Here is a 25,533-nt window from a genome sequence, read left to right on the forward strand (position 1 = left end):
CACTACCAACTGTTGCCACAAACTGCCAACACATAAGTGCTACTTGTGTGTGAAATGGGGGCGATCGTGGCTCAAGAGTTGGCGGCTCGTCTTGTAATGGGAAGGTTGCCGGTTTGAGCCCCGGCTCAGACAGTCGTGGTCGTTGTGTCCTTTGTGAAACGTCTTATCGAAGATCTCCATGAACACATTTATATCCTCTCAAATGCATCTTGGGCTGTTCTTGTTTTTGCAGGAGGGGGCTCTTATGGTTTTAGTTTAAGTGGATCTTCCACTCAAACTAAAGTACATTTGATCTTGTAATAACAGGGCAGACCCCGAGGCTCATGTAGGTCCTCATCCCACACGTTAAAGCCGAGCAGCTGTGACGACTCCCTTCACCTCCAGTCCAGCCAGTAAGAGTGGTTTCTTCGGGGTTACCCAGCAGTGAAGCTTCACGTGCACGCACGCAAAAACTAACATTTTCAAGTGAACCCAGGCAGAGCAGCTTTATTTTTAGAACCAAAAACATGCAAGAGAAGCACAAACAAGACAAGTATGCACAGATGTTCAACCAAAACTAAAATTATAACTCAGCAACCCCCTCGAGATAAAATTACAGAGAAAACACCACGGCAAGGACTCCACAAAAAAACTGAACACCCACAAGAGAAGCGAGGCCAGTCGTGACGTGCAAGCTGCTCGCACAGAGCTGTGGAGTGGAAGTCATTTCCTCTAAACAAACAGGAGGGGTGGGAGTCGTAATCACAGGCGGGGGAGGCGGGGGAGGCCACACGTCTGAGCAGATGAGACCCGGCTTTGATCCTGCGGATGTGAGGGTCGTCTCAGTCAGGCGTCATTTCACAGACCTCCACCGTATGTCCACGATACCGAGGAGGAGAGCATTAGAAATCAATAAGCTTCCAGAAATATCATTTTTCTCTCATCTTCAGTTTATTCTTATGAAAATATGAAACAAGCTCCCTGCAGTGAAGTAAAGAACGCCTGAGCTGTTAGAGACACCGAGATGACCCTTTAACCACCTTAAGGTTAGTGAATGACTCGCTAACCCTCAAACCCCATTAAAGCTGTTAATCAGTGCTACAAACAGCAAAGCAGCAGCTTTGAGAAGCGACTTTGCAGAAAGTGCGATGCTTTCTGCAAAGCCACAAAATGCGAGGCATTCGGGCCCTGAAGGAATGCTTTGTGTGGCATCCTGGATGAAATCTGCACTTATTATCCAAGTGTAGACAAGTGGATCTTAAGATATGCAACAACCCCACAGTGGAAGCTTCACAAGGCCATTAGTCCTCCTCTTCACATATCAATTCCCCAGTGCTTCATCTGTACTGAAGAGTGGAAAGGCCTGTGAGTTTGACCCCAGCTCTTCAGCAGCACAATGGGGACTACCATCCAGGTCTGAGCCCCCCCGCATGAAAACAGGTAGCAAAGAAGGAAACGTGTCCAACACTAGTTTCATTTGGCAGCATTTCGGGGTTGCTGAGTGACCTTTAGAGCTCCACGGAGACTCTTTTGTTAAGAGCTCATCACGCACTGCGCTACGAGGACGCGGCTGTGGAAACAGTGCCACGAAAGACATTTCTGCGTTCTCGCGCTTGAGCTAAAGGTGTCCGCGAGCCTGTGGTGACACCTGACTTACTCTGAATCCGAGCGAAGGCGGCTCACTGTGGATTTAATCGCGAGTTTAATGAAACTGGTCTCGAGGGGCGAATCCCCCTGAAAACCTCCGCCGTCCCTCGCCTCCGGTTCCCCGCTCTTGGAGCTCAAAGTTCAGCCTCATAACACCTGCGCAGCGCAGACGGAAGTGGAAAAAAACAGCGCCAGATTACCTGAAGGACTCCCAAACACCAGCTGACTTTAAATATAATCCAGCTTAACCAGCAGCGCTTCATGGGATTGTCTCGTCTGCTCGCTGCAGGACCACCTGGCCGACAACACGCACTGAAGACACGCTCAACTTACGTAATTAATTAAGCAGAGGGCTCGTGCACGCTTACACGCGCCCACAGAGACACCTGGGACAACTGAAGCACTTTAAAACACACTTTGTCTTAGCAAAAGCGACCTTAACTTACCCCACGCTAACGCTTCCCGGGCTCCTTTGGAGGTGCAGCTCCTTTCCTCGGACTCCTTTCTGTGCTCGGGGTCGGAGTCTCGGAGGGTAAAAGCTGGGTAATGCGTTAACTTTGCGCAAAAGTGTGCAAAGCTCCAGTCTGTGCCCGCCGCACACGGTACGTCCCCTCTGCGCCAGCAGCAGCAGCAGCCTCTTTGTACTTGTCCGCTCGTGCCTGGGCTCCAAGTTAACCCGCGGTCATGCGCAGTCGGTGCCCTCCCAGGAGCCCAGTCTGAGCTGATGTGAAGGTCAGTTAGAGGCACAGGTGTTGCTTTACCTGCGCACAGGGCTCGGCCTACTTACACTAGCTGAGTCACGAAGAGCAAACAGCGCGCTCCGGACTCACCTTAAAACTCAGGTAAACGTGTAGGTTAATGCAGTTAGCACGTCGTTTGCTAACCAGTGTCTACACGTTGTGTCGTAAAACTGTGACCACACCGGGGAGAAAAAGACATGTACGTTACAAAGTTAAAGTTTTGTAGTTTTAACTTACTATAACTAACGAAGATGTTTCTCTTCCGCGATACAATATAGAGCTCGGGACGATAGATGGAAGCGGTTTCAGTTGGCGCATTAATATCAAGTGTTCTTAATTGTTCTGTGTCAGATAATCTTATCGGGGCTCATTTTTTACGGTCTTTAAAATACTTACACTTTTAAATGAACCTAAATATTTAACGCAGACACACGAATACCTACATGTACATAAAAATGATCATTATTTCAAAGATACATGATGACAACAAGTTTCAGAAACGCATCCTCACTGCTTTGGACAGAGTCAGCGTCCCGCCGGAGGCTGCGTTTGCCCGACAGCGCCATCTGGTGACCAGTGGCGTTAACAGCAAAGAGATCTCCAGCTGCCTCCCTCTTCCCGCTCCACCACAACCACCCACACATGCAGGGCCTTGGAGTAGGGGTATGTCACCAGGGTGCAGAGGAGGCTACCCCCCCCCCCCCCCCCCTTCTGTCCCCTTCTGGCTGCCTCTGCCTCAATTTTATCCCACAACTTAGACATTCACATTACTCACACTCTCATTACACATACATATAGGATCTTGGGGGTGGGCACAATCACGGAGTCCAAATTACCATCAGGGTGTACACCCCACCCCTGGCGTCGTTGCCCACCTCTCAATTTTAAATACACGTAGACATTGAGGGCTAGCAGGAGGGACTATGCGCTTACCTGCTGCTCTCTGGCAGGTAGCTCCATGCCCTCCTGGGTTTTAAATGCACCTTAGAACACACATGGATCAACACTACAATGAGCGGGTGGAGGGAGGTTTGGAGTCTTCTCCCACCCCCATTCTCTGCGGCCTGCTGGAGCGGGAGGGCTAGGAGGAGGAGTTGGCCGTCCGACTGCGGTCTGGAGTGTGGGGCCTCCCTGCTGCTGCGGAGTCGGGGCGGTCTGCCTCCCCCCACCGCAGGGAAAAGGGTAACACCACCTGGGTCTGGGTGCAGTCCCCCCCTCCAGGGGCAAGGGTACCTAGACCCGGTTTGTAGAGTACGCTTGGGGAGTGTGATCGTGTGTACAGCGTCTCTTTATGTCTGTCTCCACGTTGGTTGAGTGTGGAGTGAGTGCATATGAGAGCATGAGGGTGGGAATGGATGTTTGTGTCTGTGTGTGCCTGTATGTCTGTGTCTATATGTCAGGTTGGGTATCAGACGCCACCTCTCTGGGGACACCTCAGGCCCTCCAAGGTTTGGAGGCCTATCTCCACCCACCACCACTTCCCCTGCCAGTGGCGGACTCCCTCAGGTGTCGGTGCGTTGATGGTTCTTTGTGTCTGGGGGTGGGCGTCCAGGTACACACCGGCTCACTCCTTGGCGGCCGCTTATCGGGGCCTGGAGCCTGGGGCTCGCTCGGGCCCCTTCGGGGGTGGGGTGCCCCCGGCCTCTCGGCCTGGGGCTCGGTCACTCAGGCACAGCTGGCGGCCGGTGGAGCTCACAGGCGCGTCACTGCAACCCCCCCTGGCTTCTGCTCCGCGGCTGCTGAGTGAGCCCTCATCTGGGACTCTCCTCAGCTCTTACTGGAACAGTGGCGCGGCTGCCCCTCTGTTGGTCTTCCATGGTTTCTTGTGTTCTGGGGGCCTCTGGATGTCTGGAGTTTTGATCTCCTCCATACCTGCTTCATACCCTGGAGGACGGGGCTGTGGCCCCCCCACACTCCCTAGCAGATCGTTACATGGAGAAACCTTTGGAATACAAGCATGCTGATCCACACAGGTATGCACACGGGTGTTCACTGCTCGTAGACCCAAATTACACCTTTCTTGGCTGCTACTTCGAAGCACATCTGTCCTGCGTGCTGCACAACAACATTGAATATTTAGTATTTACTGCTGTTTACACTTAGCTAGATTAATGCGATGGTGTTGTGTTTAGTATGTTGCTTTGTTGTTGTTTTTTTTGTCTTTTTTTGCTTGTTTTCTATTCTTCTCTCAACAGGTGATCCAGGAGATTTTTATTTTTTTCTCCCCCCCTTTCTCACTGTCCCTCTCCCCTTCTGCTTTTCCTTTCCTTCCTCTTTCTCTCTCCCTTTCCTATCTCTCACTCATGTCTGTCCCGTCTGTAACATCTGAAAATAAAATATAATAAATAATAAAAACAAAGATCGACCAAATGGACCAATACGGCAATGCCACGATGATCCATTTGGCAAAGTAAATCCATTGGGTATCCTTGTTGGTCTTCAGACAACAATTCTGATGGGACCAAATGGGACAGGCGGAAAAAAACAAAAAAAAAAACAGCAAAGAGAAGCCAAACTCCCTGAATCTAATGTGGTCTGTGGAATAAACACGCAGCACTGACAGCTGACTGTTTACCTTCATTGCACATTTAAAGCCAACGTCTTTATTTTGTTTTCATTAGAGAAAACAAATGTAATTAGACCTGATATAGATCTACTATTTGAACGGCTACTGTTGGCACATCTTTGTGCGCAAAACAGTTCCTACAATAGCACAAACCACAGTTTACAAATGAGTGAGTACACGGACGTGTGTCTACACACAGAGCAATTTGGTCTCACCTAAAACTATTTCTCAAATGGTAAGTATCAAAATTTGAATAAATGCTGATAATTACGCGTCAAATGTTAATTTAATGTATATAAATCGGATCGTTTTCACCTTTAAACGCTTCCTGTGCTGCAGGACAAACGTCTAACACTATCACAGATTGTTTAAAAAAAAAAAACCGCACATATGACGTCACATGTGCAAGTGTGTGCGTGTGTGTGTGTGTGTGTGTGGGGGGGGGGGGGGGGCACTTTTCACGCTACCCGACCCACAAATGTAAGCTGCGTTTAAGTGCTAGTGCAGAACTGGGACATCTGGCCTTCATGGGACTCTCCTTTTTTTTTTTTTTTTTTATTAGTAAAGCCATGTTTTGTTGTGTTTTTTTTCTCACTCTTCGACTACAAAACCTTTATCTGTCAATCACAGCCTTCATATGGAAGCCCAAGAAAGTTAACATATGGTTTAATGTGCTGCTGATGCTACCGGTTGGATGCTGGACGCAGCTGCAGGCAGGAGAACATCTCTGAAGTGAGTTCATGCTCACTAATCTATTGAATATGTGGGATATAGATATAATCCCGGTCATCTTTGATAACAGCCGACTGGCTCGGAGAGCTTAAGGACTATTAAACAGTCAGTCATAGTAGATTTTTATAAAAGTGTGTTTGCTGTTCCTGAACTGTCAGTGTTTTGTCTCATCACCAAGTAAACAGCTCAGTTAGATAAAGCCTGGAGATGGTGATGAGCTCCTAGTGTTTGTTTCCAGTTTTAAGCTTACAGAGATCATTTTTGCTTGAAGTACTTTGAGGTCACAGAGCTCGTCAGCAGTGAAGTTTACTGTATGTTACAGAGCCACGTGAGATTAAAGGCTGAAAGGTTATAAGACAGAGTGCTTCATCTGACTCTTTTCATTACACTTAAGTCAGGTAAAGCATACACAGTCTGCCCTGAGTGAAAATCAATTATTATGAGTTATATTTGTGTTGAGATTCGGTGAGTTTATTCCACTGCACTGAACTGAAAAGCAGATTTATGGGTCTGAAATGTCACCAGTGTTTCTCTGTGAAGCAACGATTCAACATACAGGTATGTTTGAGCTGTTCCCATATCTTTATCTTCTGACAGCGTGACCCCAGATACATGTTAGTACTCTGGGAAACTGTTTTGTGGAAGATCAGATTTCCTCCATGGTTTTGATTCGGTCTCTTCTAAACTACACAAACATCCTTGTGTTTCCGTGTGTGCGTGCACACGGGCGCACATGTTGGATTTTATTGAATGTGCAGCTTCGTCACATTTTGCCTTTCTTCATCGGTTTTATTGAAACACATGATGGACAGCTTGCTTGTGTGTCTTCAGCGGTATGTGGTAAAAACGGTTTTCAGCTCCATTGCAGCATCTTCAAGTGTCACAATCGCACTGAAGTGTTCAAGAGGAAGGTGAGACTTTCTTACAATAAGGACATGACAGCATTGGAGTGACTTTTAGAAAAATCTTTCAACCTCAGCGTTAAAACACTGCAGACGTTAAAACTGTTCTAACTGGAAGCTCATCGTACCACATACTGGACATGAGCACTACTGTCTCTGCACTGGCTTGTTTTAGCCTCTTTGCCCTGACTCACAGCATGTTGTACAGTTTCATGTTTGCATGAAGCATTTTCATTTGACTCGGTGTTTTCTGCATGCTGGAGTTTCAGGAGTTCAGATCCTCACTCCCACGCTTCTGTTCGACCTGATGGTTTTATGACTCCAGCTGATTTGCACAAGTTATGAAATGAGGTATGAAATGAGCATGCGAGCGTCTCTGGAGCCACTAATCTTTCCAAAGAGAAAATCCAGGGCAACGCGCTGAAAAGATCTACTATTTGAACGGCTACTGTTGGCACATCTTTGTGCGCAAAACAGTTCCTACAATAGCACAAACCACAGTTTACAAATGAGTGAGTACACGGACGTGTGTCTACACACAGAGCAATTTGGTCTCACCTAAAACTATTTCTCAAATGGTAAGTATCAAAATTTGAATAAATGCTGATAATTACGCGTCAAATGTTAATTTAATGTATATAAATCGGATCGTTTTCACCTTTAAACGCTTCCTGTGCTGCAGGACAAACGTCTAACACTATCACAGATTGTTTAAAAAAAACCCGCACATATGACGTCACATGTGCAAGTGTGTGCGTGCGACCCACAAATGTAAGCTGCGTTTAAGTGCTAGTGCAGAACTGGGACATCTGGCCTTCATGGGACTCTCCTTTTTTTTTTTTTTTTTTTTTATTAGTAAAGCCATGTTTTGTTGTGTTTTTTTTCTCACTCTTCGACTACAAAACCTTTATCTGTCAATCACAGCCTTCATATGGAAGCCCAAGAAAGTTAACATATGGTTTAAGGTGCTGCTGATGCTACCGGTTGGATGCTGGACGCAGCTGCAGGCAGGAGAACATCTCTGAAGTGAGTTCATGCTCACTAATCTATTGAATATGTGGGATATAGATATAATCCCGGTCATCTTTGATAACAGCCGACTGGCTCGGAGAGCTTAAGGACTATTAAACAGTCAGTCATAGTAGATTTTTATAAAAGTGTGTTTGCTGTTCCTGAACTGTCAGTGTTTTGTCTCATCACCAAGTAAACAGCTCAGTTAGATAAAGCCTGGAGATGGTGATGAGCTCCTAGTGTTTGTTTCCAGTTTTAAGCTTACAGAGATCATTTTTGCTTGAAGTACTTTGAGGTCACAGAGCTCGTCAGCAGTGAAGTTTACTGTATGTTACAGAGCCACGTGAGATTAAAGGCTGAAAGGTTATAAGACAGAGTGCTTCATCTGACTCTTTTCATTTCACTTAACAGTCAGGTAAAGCATACACAGTCTGCCCTGAGTGAAAATCAATTATTATGAGTTATATTTGTGTTGAGATTCGGTGAGTTTATTCCACTGCACTGAACTGAAAAGCAGATTTATGGGTCTGAAATGTCACCAGTGTTTCTCTGTGAAGCAACGATTCAACATACAGGTATGTTTGAGCTGTTCCCATATCTTTATCTTCTGACAGCGTGACCCCAGATACATGTTAGTACTCTGGGAAACTGTTTTGTGGAAGATCAGATTTCCTCCATGGTTTTGATTCGGTCTCTTCTAAACTACACAAACATCCTTGTGTTTCCGTGTGTGCGTGCACACGGGCGCACATGTTGGATTTTATTGAATGTGCAGCTTCGTCACATTTTGCCTTTCTTCATCGGTTTTATTGAAACACATGATGGACAGCTTGCTTGTGTGTCTTCAGCGGTATGTGGTAAAAACGGTTTTCAGCTCCATTGCAGCATCTTCAAGTGTCACAATCGCACTGAAGTGTTCAAGAGGAAGGTGAGACTTTCTTACAATAAGGACATGACAGCATTGGAGTGACTTTTAGAAAAATCTTTCAACCTCAGCGTTAAAACACTGCAGACGTTAAAACTGTTCTAACTGGAAGCTCATCGTACCACATACTGGACATGAGCACTACTGTCTCTGCACTGGCTTGTTTTAGCCTCTTCGCCCTGACTCACAGCATGTTGTACAGTTTCATGTTTGCATGAAGCATTTTCATTTGACTCGGTGTTTTCTGCATGCTGGAGTTTCAGGAGTTCAGATCCTCACTCCCACGCTTCTGTTCGACCTGATGGTTTTATGACTCCAGCTGATTTGCACAAGTTATGAAATGAGGTATGAAATGAGCATGCGAGCGTCTCTGGAGCCACTAATCTTTCCAAAGAGAAAATCCAGGGCAACGCGCTGAAAAGTTCGTGTGCGCAAGAGGAATGTAAACGCTGACTATCGTGCGCAGAAACAATGCGTGTCCGCACTCCTCGTATCTGTGTCGGGCTGTCGCTCTCAGGGAACAAAAGTCTGGACTCGGGCTTGTGCAGCTCTCTTTGTTCTGCTCACATCCTTGTGTTTGTAACACTATCGTGTCATCGCTGCAGCGCTCAGTGTGCACAGCGGGGCCACACCTCTCCGCTACATACACTCCCCCCACGGCTGTCCACGCGCAGTTCCGCGTTGCTGCCGCATTTATATCCTGCAGAGTTTCCTCAAACCCGCAGTTCCAGCGACTCACCGGCACTATGTCCGACAGCAGCACCTTCGACACCAACGTGGTCACCATGACCCGCTTCGTCATGGAGCAGGGCAGGAAGGCCAAAGGCACGGGGGAGCTAACCACGCTGCTCAACTCGCTGTGCACGGCGGTGAAGGCCATCTCCAGCGCTGTGCGCAAAGCTGGGATCGCCCACCTGTGAGTGAGCCACGTTACACACGCCGTTGGGTTTGGAAGTAGCCGTTACGGCCCTGCCAGCACTGTTCCGTACTTGAATGCAGCGCTGTGTAAAGCCCTCAGCGGCACGCAGGGCTCCAGGGTCTCTGCGCCAATCAGAAAGCGCATACCTGGAACAGACACGCCCATTTTATGAGACATGCTTCGGTCCACAGGTGGTTATTACTGCGGTACTTGTTTTTTTTTAACCCCGAACCAGTCGGGGAACGGGCCAGCTCCTGCTCACTTCTGCATTTGTCTTTATTTCTCCATCTCCGCTGGTTTATGTGAAGTAAGAGAACATGTTGCATGTTGTTCCTGCAGAACTGCGTCTCAGAGGAGTAACGAGTGTTTCAGAAGTGCAGCGTCACGCTTCTGTTACTCTTATTTATCCAGTCTGATGGAAACAAGGAAGTCTCTGTCATTTAATTCCACACAAAGACGTCTTTGTTCAGTATCCAGAGCAGCCGCAAGTAGTCCCAGCAGTTTCACTCAGGCAGGCTTACTGCTTTGTTACTACCTGGTGTGTGTGTGTGTGTGTGTGTGTGTGTGTGTGTGTGTGTGTGTGTGAACTTTTCACGCTCACTTGTTTTTGCTTTTTTCAGTTACGGCATCGCCGGCAGCACCAATGTGACGGGCGATCAGGTGAAGAAGCTGGACATCCTGTCCAACGATCTGGTCATCAACATGCTCAAGTCATCGTTCAGCTCCTGCGTGCTGGTGTCTGAAGAGAATGACAAAGCCATCATAGTGGAGCCAGACAGGAGGGTAAGTGTGAGACCAGGTGAGATATTTGAGACTTTGAGCCTAACCGGGTTTAACGCTCCAGGTTCCTCTAAGAACCCACCGAGCCTGAAAAACCTGATCTTATTTGTGTGGGACGTTTTCTGAAAACTGAGACGGATCATTCAGATATTTCTAAGTTGACCTTTTTAAAAGTTCCTTTAACAGTGAATTCCACATCATCCGAGTGTAACGTCCAGGGGAAATCTGCTTTGTAAAACCTTTGGAGCAAACTCAGAAACCAACTATTTTCTATGACATCTGACAGTTGCATAGATACAGTCAGATTCGGTGATCATCAGGTGATCAGTGAAATTAGATAAGGCCTCAGATTCGCTGCCCGGAGGCGTTTCAAGGCAGCTGTTGAGACGCCTCTTTGTAGAAGTAACTCTCTTGTATATAACACGTCACATAGTCACTGCATGTTTTTCTGCTTCTTCAGGGGAAATACATCGTGTGCTTTGATCCTTTGGACGGCTCCTCCAACATCGACTGTCTCGTCTCCATTGGCACCATCTTTGCCATTTACAAAAAGGTACTAGCACAGGGTTAAGAGCTTATGATGAAACTGGTTTGTTCTTGATTTAAAAACTTAAAGTGTTGGCAAACTGTTTGTATTGGATTTTACAGCTGCATCACTTGTAGATGTTTAAAGCAGGGACTAAACTGATTTTAATGCAAACGCTCCACTGATGTCGAATCAGGCAACAGAATCAATAATGACACGACTGATGCCGTTTCCCTCAGACCACAGATGATGAGCCCTGTGAGAAGGACGCTCTGCAGCCCGGCAGGAACCTCGTGGCAGCGGGCTACGCCCTCTACGGCAGCGCCGCCATGGTAGTGCTCTCCACCGGCCAGGGAGTCAACTGCTTCATGCTCGACCCGGTTAGCGCTCTTTTGAAGGTTTCGCGTGTTCCACATAGAAAAGCTGCAAACTGATTTTATCTACAAACATGTTTTTGTTGTTACTGCTTTTTGCTCTTTAGGCGATCGGGGAGTTCATACTGGTCGAGCGGGATGTGAAGATGAAGAAACGAGGGAAGATTTACAGCTTGAATGAAGGTTATGCAAAGTACTTTGACCCTGCTGTCACAGAGTACCTGCAGAACAAGAAGTTCCCTCAGGTAACGCAGGTGTCCAGACATGTTTGTCTCCAGGGGGAAATTTATACATTCCAGCAGTATCCACAAACATGCTGGATATACAATAAGCACTAAATACTAATAGTGCACACTGATGTATTTTTACCGTAGACCTCGTCACTCAGCAGATGTTGTTTTTGACGCCCCTGTAGGACGGCAGTGAGCCCTATGGCTCCCGCTACATTGGCTCTATGGTGGCAGATGTGCACAGAACGCTGATGTATGGAGGGATCTTTTTATACCCAGGAAATACGAAAAGCCCCAAGGGAAAGGTAAGGTCCTGCAGCTGTATGTAAAAGATGGATGCAGTGTAGGCGTCCGTGACATCAATGCTGTAGCACCTTAAAAAAAACTTGGAAAACGTGTCAAAACTTGAGTTCCTCGATTGGCCCCTCAAGGCTGGGATCAAAATCAGCTCAGTTCCCACAGATGATTACAAATGATTACAAGCAGAACTAATGTCTACAGTGTTTTTGTGCAGGTACATAGATGGTTTGGGCTCGATAGTTTGTCACTCAGCTGCAGTTAGAATATAGGTTTTTAAACTCACCCACTCTGGTAAAGTTTAAAGTCCAGTTAGCTGAGCGACGGGTTTGCTGTCCGCCTTCACAGATTTGAAGTGTTGGTGCTGTCGGTGCTTTTTGGAGCATTTCTATTTGAATTATCTGACAGAAACTTTGACCTGCTGTGAGTTACAGATCATTCCACAGCATGTCTTTATCCTGTCTTCCTTCTCTCACACCAACCAATCACAGCAGATGGCCCCGCCCCTCCCTGAGCCTGGTTCTGCTGGAGGTTTCTTCCTGTTAAAAGGGAGTTTTTCCTTCCCACTGTCGCCTAAGTGCTTGTTCATAGCACTTAACAATCATATGATTGTTGGGTTTTTCTCTGTATGTATTATTGTAGGGTCGACTTTACAATATAAAGCACCTTGAGGCAACTGTTGAATTTGGCGCTGTATAAATAAAACTGAATAGAATTGATTTCCAGTAGTTTGTGCTTCGGTTACGTTGGTTTAAATGAGCATTTCAGTCTGTTACTTTGCACTAACTGGCAGGTATTATTTATGGCTGATGAAATCAGCTTGCTCACTTTGACATTCTGGTTCCTGGTTCTGAAAAGTGAAGCCGGTACAGCCAGAGGTCTGCAGGAAAACGCCCCCCTGACCTGAGCTGGCCGATAGTTTGACTCATACTGGAGAAAAACCATTTAGTAAACTTTGGTCATTCAGGAGGATTCAGCAGCTCCTCTGTAACGGTGCCTAAAACCAAAGAACACATCTGACAGTTTAAATGTGATATATATATGAAATTACACCAAAAGGCCTGTTTATGAACTATTGTAGCAGACTGTCGATTACATTTAAAGCACAAAAAGAAGATCTTTACATGAACAGGAGGAATGATCTCTTCTAGAAAATCCTGGTCCAGTGTTCATTTGTGACTTCTCAATTTTTTTCCTTCAAGCACTAAAATGCTGAACGAGCCTGTGAGTTTTCCAGACTTTCTCATGAGCACTTACACCTTCCCTCCCCTCTCGCTCAAAGCTGCGCCTGCTGTACGAATGCAACCCCATGGCCTTCATCATGGAGCAGGCAGGCGGCATGGCCTCCACGGGCTTCGAGAACATCCTGGACATCCAGCCTGAGAGCATCCACCAAAGAGCTCCTGTGGCTATGGGCTCCAGCGAGGACGTGCTGGAGTACATCGCCATCTGCCAGAAACACGCCAAGAAGTGAGACCGCACGGGACTCACACAGCGGTCCTCCTGTTGGGATGCACGTTACCGCCTCTGTAATGATGGTTTTTATGTAAAAATGGGTTTTAAAGACCAAAAATGTGAAGAGATTTGGAGGCACGGTGTTTTCATGCCACGTTAGCGCTCCCATTTTTAAGCGGTGCTTCATAAGTTCACATACTGCCAAACAAAAGCTACCAAAGACCAAAAATGTGCCAAAACACACAAACGCACTTCAGTCTGAGACCTTTGCTCCTCAGTTTACCTCCAGTTGTGCCTTAAATCAAAGACACATTCCAGATGTGCAAAAGACCAAAAACAGCCTCTTTGCAACCAAACGCGATTCTTTTATTATGTGAAATAACAGCTGTTTGGAACAATGAAGTCTCTCAATAAATGATAAGAACGAGTGAGTGTTTGATCATTTCAGACGTGTGTCATCATCTCACAGTTATTCAGTTTGTGTCCCTCGATAATATCTTGAAATCTTCAAGTTAGAGGCTAAAGTTCAAAGATACTTATTTCAGTGGAGTCGACCTTTAAGCCGGGGTCAGCTGAAGCTCAGAGAGCCGACTGACATTTAAAGCTCACTTGATCTGCTGTTGTGCTAAAACACGGCTGCAGAATCGAATCTGTGTCCCCGAGCCTGTAACACAAAGACACACAACATCAAACTGAAACAAATACTTCAGCTTCTTTTTGTAGCAGCTGAAGTGTCTTAAACCTTAACCTCGAAGTCAGCCGTGATTATTTTTGACTGTAAACCTGGATGCATGTTTAGAATCTGCTGCAGACCTGCTGTCAGGTTCATGTGAGGTTAAACGTCCCAAAGAGCTGCCACGTCACCCCAGCCTCGGGCGCCTGTTGTCAAACAGCCTGTAAACCTGTTGCCTAAATGAATTAAAGAGCTGATAAAAGTGTTGTGGAGGATTAAAGCGTGCCAGTCTGCAGCTGACACCCGACACCACCTACACACCCGCTCTTCCACTCGGCTGCGCTCACAAATAGATCAGCTCAGCTTCACAGTTCTGGGCACGTAAAGGACGAGGCTCATAATGAGGAGGCTCAGTCGTAGCTTGCTGCCCAGCAGGAAGGACAGAAGAACCAGGATCCGGCATGTCGGACCAGTCGGCGTTTGAGACGGACGTATGGACCCTGACCCGGTTTGTCATCGAGACGGGGCGCCAGGCTAAAGGGGCGACGGGTGAGCTGACCCAGCTCATCAACGCCATGCTGACGGCCATCAAAGCAATTTCATCTGCTGTGCGTAAGGCAGGCTTGGCCCACCTGTGAGTATCACCTACGTACAGAGACAGTTCAGCATGCGGGGACAAAGCTGTGCGTGAACTTTGCTGTTGGAGGTCGGCCTCCGTCACAGAGCTGGTGGAGCGACTGGCTGTTTGTGTTCAGTGTAGGAGCCGTCACAGATAAATCTCCTCTGATTTCAACACTGCACAATAAGAATGAACGGAGGCTTTGTGCTGGATAAAGGTCGCACCGCTGCAGTCAAAGCAGCACACACAGCTTTGTGTGATTTCAACACTCTAATCGTGACTTTAATAAAAGATGGTGCAGTGAAAGGACGGAGCTGTGCGCATTGTTAAAATTCTTTAAGGGCAGGGGTGTCAAACACGCGGCTCCGGGGCCAAAACAAGCCCATCTGAGGGTCCGAGTTGGTCCGCTTCACGACTGAAGTGTGAACAGAGCAGCGATTTTAAGATCTGGACAAATGGCTCAAATCATAAAAGCATAAAATGATTTAGTGTGAAGTCACAGATCTGCTGGTCCGACCGACTGGAAACATTTACCACATTTAATTAAACAAAGCTCGTTTTTCTGAAGACATGTCATCATCATTTTTCATTGGATATCTTAATAAAAAGTGTCCATGTATGTCACATTGTGCAGGAGTGTCAGTGGTGCAGCCCGCCTCAGGTCAATGTGGGGTCGCAGGCGTGACCCTGACAGCCCGCTTTACAGTTTAGTGTGTCTGGTTTGTTTAAAGCTGCAGGCGGAGCTCGTGAGGATCCCAAAGCACCGCCTGCTGACATCGTGCCCGCCCGTGAAGAAAGTATCATCATCAGAGAGCTTACATAACCAATCACAGCTCAGTGAATGGAGTTCGCTTCACACGTGATCTCCAGTTGAAGAAACCACTGTGGGGGAAAATGCAATAATGAATTTTTCTGCGACTAACTGAATTTCTCTGCTCAGCCGGATGTGAGCAGGTTTGCTCTCAGTCAGGTGTCCTGTGTGTGGGCGTGGCTAACATGTGGCTGCTGATTGGTCCGTGCAGGCAGGGTCTGGCGGGCGCTGTGAACGTGACGGGGGACGACGTGAAGAAGCTGGACGTGCTGTCGAACGACCTGGTCATCAACATGCTGCGGGCCTCCTACAGCACCTGCTGCATGGTGTCTGAGGAGAACAAGGAGCTCATCGTCACCCCCCAGGAGAAGAGGGTAAGCAGCCACCTCACAGCCAGGTGTCTCTGTTCCACCCTCACAGGTGAGTCCATCTTTATCCTCTGATGAATCACATCTGTGGTGATGGGCGTGACCTCGTCCAGTCAGTCAGGACTGGTGTGACACCTCACCACATCTAAGCCGGGGAGATCCAGCTCAGTATGAAGAGAAGATTTTGCACAACGAGGAGCCGAGCTGTGGAGCATCGAGCTACTTTACAAGCTTCAAGGTTTTCTTTTAATTTGTCACCATTTTAAACCAGACAGTCGGTCCGTGTCTCATAATCACAGCACTCAGATTAAATTCAGTCAGCACAATACAGCTTTGGTTGCAGGTGAAGCCCAGCCCCAGGCCCAGGATGTGAGTGGGCGTTCAGGCGTCTGGGAACGATCTCAAAACTGGATTATAGATGACAGACGGTTGGTGTCATAAGCCCCGCCCTCTGTTCACAGATGGCGTTCACAGTGGACATAGATGCTTCTTTCACTCCTCTTTCAAACCATCTGTCTTCTCTGTCCAACATGTGAACATTGGCATCCTCAAGAGTGACCTTTGACCTTTAGATGCAGGTGGATGGCCGTGTTCTGTACTAATCGCTCACCGGCTCCAGTGGTGAGCGAGTCATGTGATCAAATATGTGGGACGTGTTGGTTCTTTCAGTGGCTGTAGTGACGCATTAATACAGCACACTGAGTGATAAACACGTTATTCTGAAATAATATGATTCCAGTCTAACAACCGACACTTTGTTTATTTCCTGTTTACTTCCCGTCTCTGCCGCTCACCCCCAGCACTGGTTTTAGATGACTGCATGACTCATTCACTTTTATTTGGAATTAATTTATTATTATCGTCATATTTCATTATTTAGTGTGTTTCTCCACAGGGGAAGTATGTGGTCTGCTTCGACCCTCTGGACGGCTCCAGTAACATCGACTGCTTGGCGTCCATCGGCACCATATTCGCCATCTACAAACGGGTGAGTCTGAGCTCAGAGTCTCGCCGAATCATCTGCATCACAAACATTTTGCTCCCGAGTCAAGGAAAACAGCCAAATCCTGGTACTGAATGAAGTCACAAGTATTTCAAACCATCAACAGTAAAATATCTGAGTACATTTACTGTGATTACTTTAAATATATTTTCATTATACAGCTTTTGTGCTATTAAGTTACTTATTAGTTACTTGGGTAAACAGTCGCGCATCAATGATGCTGTGCAGTAATAACAGGACACACAGTGTCCACACTGATTTTATTCCTATTTAAATATTAAGATTTCCTGCGTCTCCCACCACACGCCTTTTTATCGATCACTCCGCTACCACGTTTTTCAAAATCCAGGAAATGTTCTCATACTGTGAAGCTGCCGTCTGTAACAGAACCATCTATGTTGCTCGAGTCTTTAAAGGCTTCTGGGATTTTCAGAAACTTCAGATTTCTGCAGGGTCGAGGTGCAGTAACATCCTGCAGACACAAGAGGGCGCTGCTGCCCAGCTAAACCTGGCTTCTGAGCGCTTCTGATTATTTACAGCTGCAGCCTGCTGAGCTTTTTCAACATTGCACAACACCTAGACAGGCCTGCGTGAGGTTTATACCATGAACCCTGGTGTGATTCATCCACATGTTTTATTCTGAAATGAGAAAAACGTTAATCTGATGTCAGTTTGTGAGTTTTTGGTTGGATGCTACAGTCTTTGTCCACTGAGGCACTCAGTCTGTGAGCAGTTTGCAGATAATCTCTCAGGTCTGCTGTTGTTTTTCCCTGCTGTGATGTTCAGATCTCAGAGGGGGAGCCCACCGAGAAAGACGCCCTGCAGCAGGGCAACAACATCGTGTGCGCTGGCTACGCCCTCTATGGCAGCGCCACCCTGGTGGCCCTCAGCACAGGCGCCGGGGTCAACTTCTTCACGCTCGATCCTGTGAGTACTGCGGTCACAGGTTTCCACACCTCCACAGAGCGCCACGTGACGTTACCTGAAGGGCCCTTTTCTCTCATGGCTCCTTGTGTCAGTGATAATCTCATTAACTCGTGGTTAATCCCTCACAGTCGGGCTTTTCCCGTTTCTCTGGTTTATTGTTTCTGCCGAAGAAAGCAGACACGATGCTGTCAATCATCCCTCGTGAGGCACATCTGCACAGTGGAATCACAGGACTGTAGACACACGTCAATCCTTTTAGCTTTGCCACAATGTTTCTGGCACCTCATCTCTGATTAAATCAGTTTTCATCATCTCACTCGTGTCACATTCTGGGTTTCAAAGGTAAAAAGAGTCTAAACAAAGATCACGTACACATCTTCTCATCATTTTTCAGCATCTTGGGTCTTCTTGTCTCAAATATGCAAATTTCCTGATGCTTCCTGTTTTACTTCCTGTCTGTCTGAGTGTTTTTATTCCTCTCACCTGATGCTTCCTGTTTCTCGTTCTTCAGTGAGCGCACGAGTCCCGTCTCCCTCTCTCTCTTTTCCTTCTGTGAGTTTTCCTGTTTCAGCCTGCGTCCTTCATCACGTCCTGCTTTGTGTTTCTGTCTTTTGTTGTTTAGTGAAGAACTTTGATTAATCAGCTTTTCAATAAACTTCACTTTTTCTTTGATATTGAGTTTTTAGGTCTTTAAAAACATTTTGATCAGCCTTTTTAAAAAGCAGGTTTAGTTATGATATCGTTGAAGAAATGAGTCTCGATGCAAACAGAAATGTAGGAAAAAGAATTTAGTCCAGAAACCTCCGGAGGTCTCGACAGCTGGAGAGAGTAATGTTGTATCATCAGTGTTTACAGTCGTGTGTAATGCGGCACCTTGACTTTGTAATTTAAACACCTGAACTCTTCGACCTGAGGATTTTGCTCTTAAAGGAAGGCACTGGCTAACATCTGGATTTGACCCTTTGGCGCTGGTTCACTTCTGCTGATGTTTTTCTATCCTGATCATTTCTATTGTTTCCACTGAACGTCTAACTGTTTTCTTATCAGGGCGTCGGCGAGTTCATCCTGACTGAAAGGAGCGTGAGGATCAAGCCCAAGGGGAAGATCTACAGTCTGAACGAGGGCTACGCCAAGTACTTCCACCCCTCCATCAATGAATACCTCAAACACAAGAAGTACCCCGAGGTAAGAGCGCGCACGGCGTCCCACTTACTTAGAGCGCGTTGATGGTTTTAAATGTGATACCTTTAACTGAAGCTGCAGTAGAAATGCGAGCTATCGACCCACAGCGCATCTGTTCAGGTCTGCCGGCTCAAAGCTGAATCTAACACTCCTGCAGCCACAGTTCACACACAAGCAGCTGCTCGCACTCGTCATGTGAGTCCTGACGAAGCATCCGCAGGGCTAGAACACATTTACAGACTCACAGGCACAGAGAACATGTTTGTTGGTCAGTCTAGTGTTATGGTACGTGTATACTTCACTGTTAGACTTGCTCAATAAAACCATTTCATTTGCTTGTTGGAGAAATTACTTCAACCCTATATGCACATGCAGTGCATTCTGGGTGATTTACAGTAAAAGACTCTCAATGCATTTGTGTAGCGAGAGCAGGTAGAGGTTACCTATGCCCTGAAACATGTGACGGGCAGTCAGCGGAGCGTGACCGGTCGGTCAGGCTGTAGGTCGGTCAGCTGAGCTGCAGGATGGTGAAACAGCTAATGTGAGTGCACATCCTGTTCCTCAGGAAACTGCAGCAGCTTCTCAACTGGAAACTCTGCCTGCACACGCACACTCAGCACTTTGTGAAGCCTGCGCTTGTCATGAGCGTCCTCTTCATCAGCCCGGGATTCGCTGATGCTCTCGTTTTCTCATTTCAGTTTCCTTTCCCTTTGATTTTTCCTAAAAAGCAAAAAAACAAAACCCTCCTATGTGCTTTTAGAATAACTGAAAACTCAAATTAAAAGTGGTGCATTGTGTCACGTGTGAGACATGACTCTGTCGACGCTTCGTGGGTTTGGTTTCAAACACAAAGACCAAGAAACTCCACACAGCAGCTACAGGATGACGTCTCGTCACACGAATCTATAGGAAAACAACCTCTGTGGGATTATGTGTATTAAATGTAACGCTACCATAACAAACTAGCACTCTTACATGTTCACACAGCATAAAACACACACACACACACACACACACACACACACACACACACACACACACACACACACACACACACACACACTAAGGTGGGTATATTCGAGGGTGGTTTTGTGTTTTTGTAAAAGTCCATTCTGCACACGCTGCAGTTCCCATCAGGCCGAGTTTGCGTCACAGCAGATTTTCTGCTAATATCTCTTCCGTGAACACTCATTCATTCACATTACACTTCACACAGCGCATCATGAGCCAGCACAATCCGTCAGTGACCACAGAGTTACTCACACTCTGTTTCTTTATGAAACAGCAGATCTTCAGTCACGAGGTTAAAGTGAAATCAACACTTTCTGAATGCCGCGCAGGGAAGTTTTCAGTCTCTGCTCCTTTTTTAAACCCGTCAGTTTCTCACCTGCATGAAGGATCGTTTACAAATGTAACGTCTGCATTTGAAAAAGCTTTATTTGTTTACAGCGGAGCAGCCGTACAGAGTCAGGTGACCAGATTTCAACACTAAACAAAACTCGCCCTGATCACTGCTCCCAGATCAGCACCCCTGCTGCTCAGGACGTCTCTCTCAGCATTAATATGCTTCAGATCATAAATCATACGTTCACACGTCACACCCTCGATAACTTCCCCTCACTCTCTGCTCGCTGCTCTTTCTTGTGACTTCGTTATTTTATTTTAGGTAGTTTCGCTCGAGGTGGATTTTTTTCTTTTCTTTTCGTTTTGATCGTGTGTCATGTTTGGGAAGCCCTGCTTTACTTTGCGCACACACACACACACACACACACACACACACACACACACACACCCACCCTTATGGGATGTGACTCAGCAGGCACATGACTCTACATCATGTCGTGCCGGTCAGAACACGAACCTCGCTTGGTGGGAACTCCACACACCTTCGACTGCTCGCGTCACATGACATCGTCACATTTTAACCTGTTAAACAACAAATTCTGAGAATAAAGTTCACTGAGAAGAATATTTAATCACAAAGTCATTTCATTCAGACGTTACTTACAGGTCAGTTTTTAAAATGCACTCGTAGTGATAAAGCTGGAGTGTTGAACTCAGGTTTGCCACGCTGAGACGCTGGTCACATGACGCTGTTGCTCTACAGCTCTTTGTTTTTAAATGGTTGTAATATCTGTAATATACAGTTATTTGACAGTGACCACAGGAAGTAGATAAACTAACGCTTTACATCCAAGAATCAGCCAACATAAAATACCAGTCACAAACTGTGAAAACTGTAAAGGTCACAGAATCTCTGGGAATGCTAATGCTAATGCTAATGGAATCTGTGTGTGTTTAAATTTATTTCTTAAAATAAACCAAAATGTGATGTGGAGCATAGAAAATGTGAAAGTCACATTTAGTTTAGTGACATTTAAGATGAATTTCTCTCCTGCAGGACGGCAGTTCGCCCTACGGAGCGCGATACGTGGGCTCGATGGTCTCAGACATTCACCGCACCATCGCTTACGGAGGGATCTTCATGTATCCGGCCAATGAGAAGAGCCCAAAGGGAAAGGTAACCACTGAGAAGGCTGCAGCTGTTCAATGGGGACTCGTTGTGCTTTTGAGTGGCTTTGCATGATTTACCAATCAGAATAATGCTTATTTATCTTACACGGGGCCTTGGTGTAGCAGGTGTGCCTGACATGAAAGTGATATCGACTCTCACTGACATCACGCAGAGCCCAGAAGAGGAAAAAAAGTTTTCAGAGCAGTCTGAGGTCTGAGGTTTTGGCTCTCGGGGATTTCTTGCTTATACACTGAACTCATTATCTGAATCTTTGGCTGTGTTTAGTATCAGCACGCATCAGTAACAGTGTGAAGAGCAAAGCAGGTCCCCTTTAATGGGTTCACTCCACAAAAGAAGAAACAAACGTGTGTTTCAGTTTTAAATTTGTTTTAACTCCAAAAGTTTGATTGAAGTTTTTGCTCCAAAATGAAATGACTCTGACTGTGACGTGTGACCAGACACTGCCGTGGATGTGTCCGTGGACTAATCCAAGGTTGTCCTGAGATAAATGAAGCTCAGAGGCAGCAGAGACTGGTGGTAAAGAAAACCCACAAACCTCATGTGTCAGTGTGCATCCAGGCAGCTTCCCTCTGTGAGCGCTTCGAACACAACATCTCTCATATTTCCACCATTATTTCCTGGGCAAACACGAGCTACAGCTGCTGAGTGCCAGTTTCAAAAACAGCAGCAAATAATAACTCTTAACATATGATTAATATATTATAAGATGTAAACTGAATACAGGGGAAATCACAGGCAGCAGGCAGCTGTGAACAAACCTGTGCACTGCAGTGAAGACGGGAATATGAAACTCAGACTTTCTAGTTTCAGCACATAGTCACGACCTGCTCGTTCACTGCCGGTGTTATTATTGAAATACTGACGAAGAGCATTTAAAAGTAACCTGGAAACAAAAAACTTTCACATTTTGGCCAAATTTAGGGTATTTTTTTAATGCTTAACAAAAGCACCACGTAAACTCCCAAACATGCCCCCCATCAAAAAGTTAATGTCTTTCACAAGCAGGTGTCTGAATTCTGATCTGACTGATGTATATAGCTGAATGTAACAAATACAAATATATATAAAACACTAAATGGTAAATGTATTTGAATAGTGCTTTACTAGTCCCTAAGGACCCCAAAGTGCTTTACACATTCACACACTGGTGATGGCAGCTACATTGTAGCCACAGCCACCCTGGGGCGCACTGACAGAGGCAAGGCTGCCGGACACTGGCGCCACCGGGCCCTCTGACCACCACCAGTAGGCAAACATGGGATTAGTATCTTGCCCAAGGACACAACGACCGGGACTGTCCGAGCCGGGGCTCGAACCCGCAACCTTGTAACCTTCCGATTACAAGGCGAACTGCCAACTCTTGAGCCACGATCGCCCCTTACACTAGATCAAATGCTCCAGCTGAGAGCTTTTAGTGGGGATAAAACACATGCTGTCAGCGTGCCATAGCGCTCCAATAAAGACACTCTACATGACCTTTGGAGGTGAAGTTCTGTGTGCTGGACAATCACCAGATGTGTGAATCTGCACAGCAGTTTTATTGCCCCACAAATCGAGCAAATGCACTGCGTTCTGGTTTTTCATAAGTCAGCGCTGTGGGACGGACGCCTTTCCAAAGCTCAGCTGTGAAGAAAGAGGAGAAGGCTTTCCTAAAGGTCAAGTGGCGGTTGAAAGGTCACGAATCAGAAACGGTTTATGTGGATTTGATGGACACAAGAAAAGGAAATGCAGCCACAATAAAAACTAAGAAACTACTCCACTTCCCAATTCTGAGAGAATTTTCTTCCTTTTTTCTTGTTGTCATTCTCTAATATTGCCAGGAATCAGCCCACTACATGTGAGAGTCAAAGAAACAAGCGTGTCTCAGAAACAGAATCCAGGCTTTAAGTCTGACGTCATTATTTCCGGGTCCAATCGCCACTTCAGGGCCCAAAGTCACACGAACACTGTGACATCACTGAGAGTTAAAAACTGTCTAAATTCTTTCATCTTTAATAAAATGATCAGTGTTGCTGCTTTACCAGGTGTAACAAAGTTTAACATCCAGGCATCCATGAAAACAGGATTTATTACATTTAACAGAGTTAGAAGTTAGCAAGAAGCTAGCGGAAGTTAGCTCGCTAGTTTCCACCTAAACATGATATAGCATGTTCTGACTGAGAGATTTATGAAGGAACTCAAACGTACAGCTCTGCTATCACTTCCACCATAAATGAAGACAGAAACTAAACAGCAGTGACGTTTGTAGGGTTACTGAAGTTGGGCTAGCTGCTATATAATGATGTGCTACGTGATCGCTAGCGACACAGCTACGTTAAATTCAAATCGTATTTGTCACATACACAGTACGATATGCAGTGAAATGCTTTGCTGTGACCTAAAGAAAAAAAAAGACTATGAATAGGATAGGAAATAAATATGGAAATGAAAAAGGGTAAATTTAACTAGGAAACAATAGAATAAAATACATAAAGTTGAAATAACTGTACAACAACAAATTAGAATGAAGGGTAAATTTAACTGGAAAAGAATAAGATAAAATTTATAAATTAAAGTTGAAAATAAGATAACTGTACAACAAAATACACAATATAGAAATATAGAACAATAACAGCAGCTGAGGATAAACACAGTGAAGCTGGAGGATGAACGCTAACTTTTTCCCACTCGGTAAAAGTTAACAGGAGCTTGTTCAGGTTAAACAGATACGAAGCATTAAAACATGTTAAAAACACAACAGCCTTAATAAACATTTGGACCCGGATGCAGGGTTCATGCGTCATCACTTAGACGATAACAGATCGCGCTGGGACCTGTGCGTGTATTATGTGAGGTTATTGGTGCCTCTGATTGTTAGTCTGGGGTTCGTATCCCGTTTGTTGCGTGTCCAGAGTCCAGCACGCATTCAGCTTTTTATCCGTGATAATTAAAAACTAAACATGAACACGAGTCTGTCCTGATGATCGCCTGCGACATGTTGGTGGTCATCTGCAAACTGTAGCTACACAAAACTGGAAACGTGCTGTTGTGAGCCTCGGCTGCACTGTGAGGTGGTTATCAGTCTCAGAGTGAATATTTACCATCTTTAGAAATGATTCAGCGGTTCAGATTCCAGCTGTGACCTTTAGCTGTAAACAGCTGCGCTGATCTTTTCAATATTAACGCAAGTGTGTCCTTTTTTTCTTCTTCTCCTTGAAGCTGCGGCTGCTTTACGAGTGCAACCCCATCGCCTTCATCATCGAGCAGGCCGGTGGCCTCGCCACCACGGGCACTCAGAGGATACTGGACGTTCAGCCTGAATCGCTCCACCAGCGGGTGCCCTTTGTCGTCGGCTCACCTGATGACGTCAACGAGTACCTGTCCTTCGTCAAGAAGTTCTCATAAAGCTGCGGGAGCTTCGATTGGCTGAAGATTCTTAAAATGTGGTTTTCTCACAGTCGTGACCTGATGTTTTCTGCTTTAACGGTAACAGCTAAATATTCAGCTTAACCTTAAATAAATAATTAGATTTATTAACTGTGACATCATGATTTATGAAAGCGCCTGTGTTGGGTCATATATGCTGCATAAAAACAAAGAAATATGACACCAGAAAGAATCCGGGTATCATTGTTTTTGACTCTTTTTTTTTTTTTAGCAAAAATCCTCTGACTGTTGCCACGTGCTCAGAGGGATGTGTGATTTTAGGGTTTCCTCTGCACGATCGCAGGGCCTTTAGCTTCCAGCATCCTCCAGCTGCAGAGGCCACTGGTTATTTAGTGCTAAATAAATAATAAATAAAAATAGAAAAGTGAGAATTCACATATCTTTAACAGTTGGCCTTAAAATACCACGAACCAGTACGACAGTAATCAGCTGGGTTTTTGTTTTGTAATCTAAAGCTATCACCATAATGTTGCTAGCATGAATGTTAACTGAGGTTTCATCCTTGTTAACATCTGGTAATCAACCAGTAGAAGTCAATAATGATCATCAGTCACGAGCTGTAGTTTTTAGGTGCTTTTTATACTTGAAATATTTGGTGGTTTGAAGTAAAGAGCCTCATCTATTGACCACAAGGCTGTTGGTTTGATTGCTGGCTCCCCCTGCTCGTATGTTAGAGGCGTCTTTGGATGAGATACTGTAAGTGCTCAGATTTATGAGAAAAGCATTATGGAAGCAGTATTTACTGGGTCATGTTTCCTTCTCACTTGGCACCTTTGTTGATCAGAAATCCACGAGATCCCACATACTGTGAGCTCGTTAGCCTCATTGCTTTACATTTTAAAACCAGCAGAAGCACAGAGCTTTGTTGCATCGCTAACATTAGCTAACTTCATTAGCTTTCTAGA

The 25,533-nt window shown here is 45.8% G+C and overlaps 3 protein-coding genes across 6 annotated transcripts in view; 2 read left to right on the forward strand and 1 right to left on the reverse strand.

Annotated features, from left to right (window-relative positions):
• Positions 1–2,411, reverse strand: part of kank1a (KN motif and ankyrin repeat domains 1a) — a 50,303-nt gene extending 47,892 nt beyond the window's left edge. The window contains exon 1 of one of the 3 annotated variants that reach the window (XM_086257709.1): positions 2,073–2,411. The gene's annotated coding sequence lies outside the window, so the exon portion shown is untranslated. Of the gene's footprint in view, positions 1–1,636; positions 1,773–1,826; positions 1,943–2,072 lie in introns of those variants that run through there. The other 2 variants (XM_086257710.1, XM_086257711.1) reach the window with 2 other exon arrangements.
• Positions 2,412–7,407: 4,996 nt separating this feature from the next.
• fbp1a (fructose-1,6-bisphosphatase 1a) lies at positions 7,408–13,507 on the forward strand. Of its 2 annotated transcripts, none has more exons than XM_086257713.1 (7): positions 7,408–7,592; positions 10,042–10,204; positions 10,662–10,754; positions 10,967–11,107; positions 11,209–11,346; positions 11,517–11,636; positions 12,911–13,507. In XM_086257713.1, exons 1-7 carry the CDS (start codon positions 7,555–7,557, stop codon positions 13,100–13,102), a joined length of 885 nt encoding a protein of 294 aa, XP_086113839.1. In that variant the 5' UTR covers positions 7,408–7,554; the 3' UTR covers positions 13,103–13,507. The 2 variants fall into 2 exon arrangements, with proteins under 2 accessions (XP_086113839.1, XP_086113838.1); XM_086257712.1 differs by lacking the exon at positions 7,408–7,592 and adding an exon at positions 9,144–9,418.
• Positions 13,508–14,123: 616 nt separating this feature from the next.
• Positions 14,124–24,783, forward strand: fbp2 (fructose-1,6-bisphosphatase 2). The gene is made up of 7 exons (XM_086257714.1): positions 14,124–14,390; positions 15,398–15,560; positions 16,450–16,542; positions 17,344–17,484; positions 18,532–18,669; positions 21,068–21,187; positions 24,401–24,783. Exons 1-7 carry the CDS (start codon positions 14,218–14,220, stop codon positions 24,584–24,586), a joined length of 1,014 nt encoding a protein of 337 aa, XP_086113840.1. The 5' UTR covers positions 14,124–14,217; the 3' UTR covers positions 24,587–24,783.
• The last annotated feature ends 750 nt before the right edge of the window (positions 24,784–25,533 follow it).

The sequence above is a fragment of the Aulonocara sp. 'chitande type north' Nkhata Bay genome, linkage group LG12 (assembly GCF_057382095.1).
Source record: "Aulonocara sp. 'chitande type north' Nkhata Bay isolate Kocher_YH1m ecotype deep benthic linkage group LG12, A_spYH_male_GT1.1, whole genome shotgun sequence".
NCBI lineage: Eukaryota > Metazoa > Chordata > Actinopteri > Cichliformes > Cichlidae > Aulonocara > Aulonocara sp. 'chitande type north' Nkhata Bay.

What these genes read in the sequence shown, in the direction of transcription:
- fbp1a (XM_086257712.1), top strand. Translation starts at nt 9,249, where the DNA reads ATGTCCGACAGCAGCACCTTCGACACCAACGTGGTCACCATGACCCGC. An exon ending in AAAGCTGGGATCGCCCACCT is followed by an intron (nt 9,419 to 10,041) that starts GTGAGTGAGCCA and finishes TGCTTTTTTCAG; the next exon opens with TTACGGCATCGCCGGCAGCA. An exon ending in TCTTTGCCATTTACAAAAAG is followed by an intron (nt 10,755 to 10,966) that starts GTACTAGCACAG and finishes CGTTTCCCTCAG; the next exon opens with ACCACAGATGATGAGCCCTG.
- fbp2 (XM_086257714.1), top strand. Translation starts at nt 14,218, where the DNA reads ATGTCGGACCAGTCGGCGTTTGAGACGGACGTATGGACCCTGACCCGG. An exon ending in AAGGCAGGCTTGGCCCACCT is followed by an intron (nt 14,391 to 15,397) that starts GTGAGTATCACC and finishes TGGTCCGTGCAG; the next exon opens with GCAGGGTCTGGCGGGCGCTG. An exon ending in TCACCCCCCAGGAGAAGAGG is followed by an intron (nt 15,561 to 16,449) that starts GTAAGCAGCCAC and finishes GTTTCTCCACAG; the next exon opens with GGGAAGTATGTGGTCTGCTT.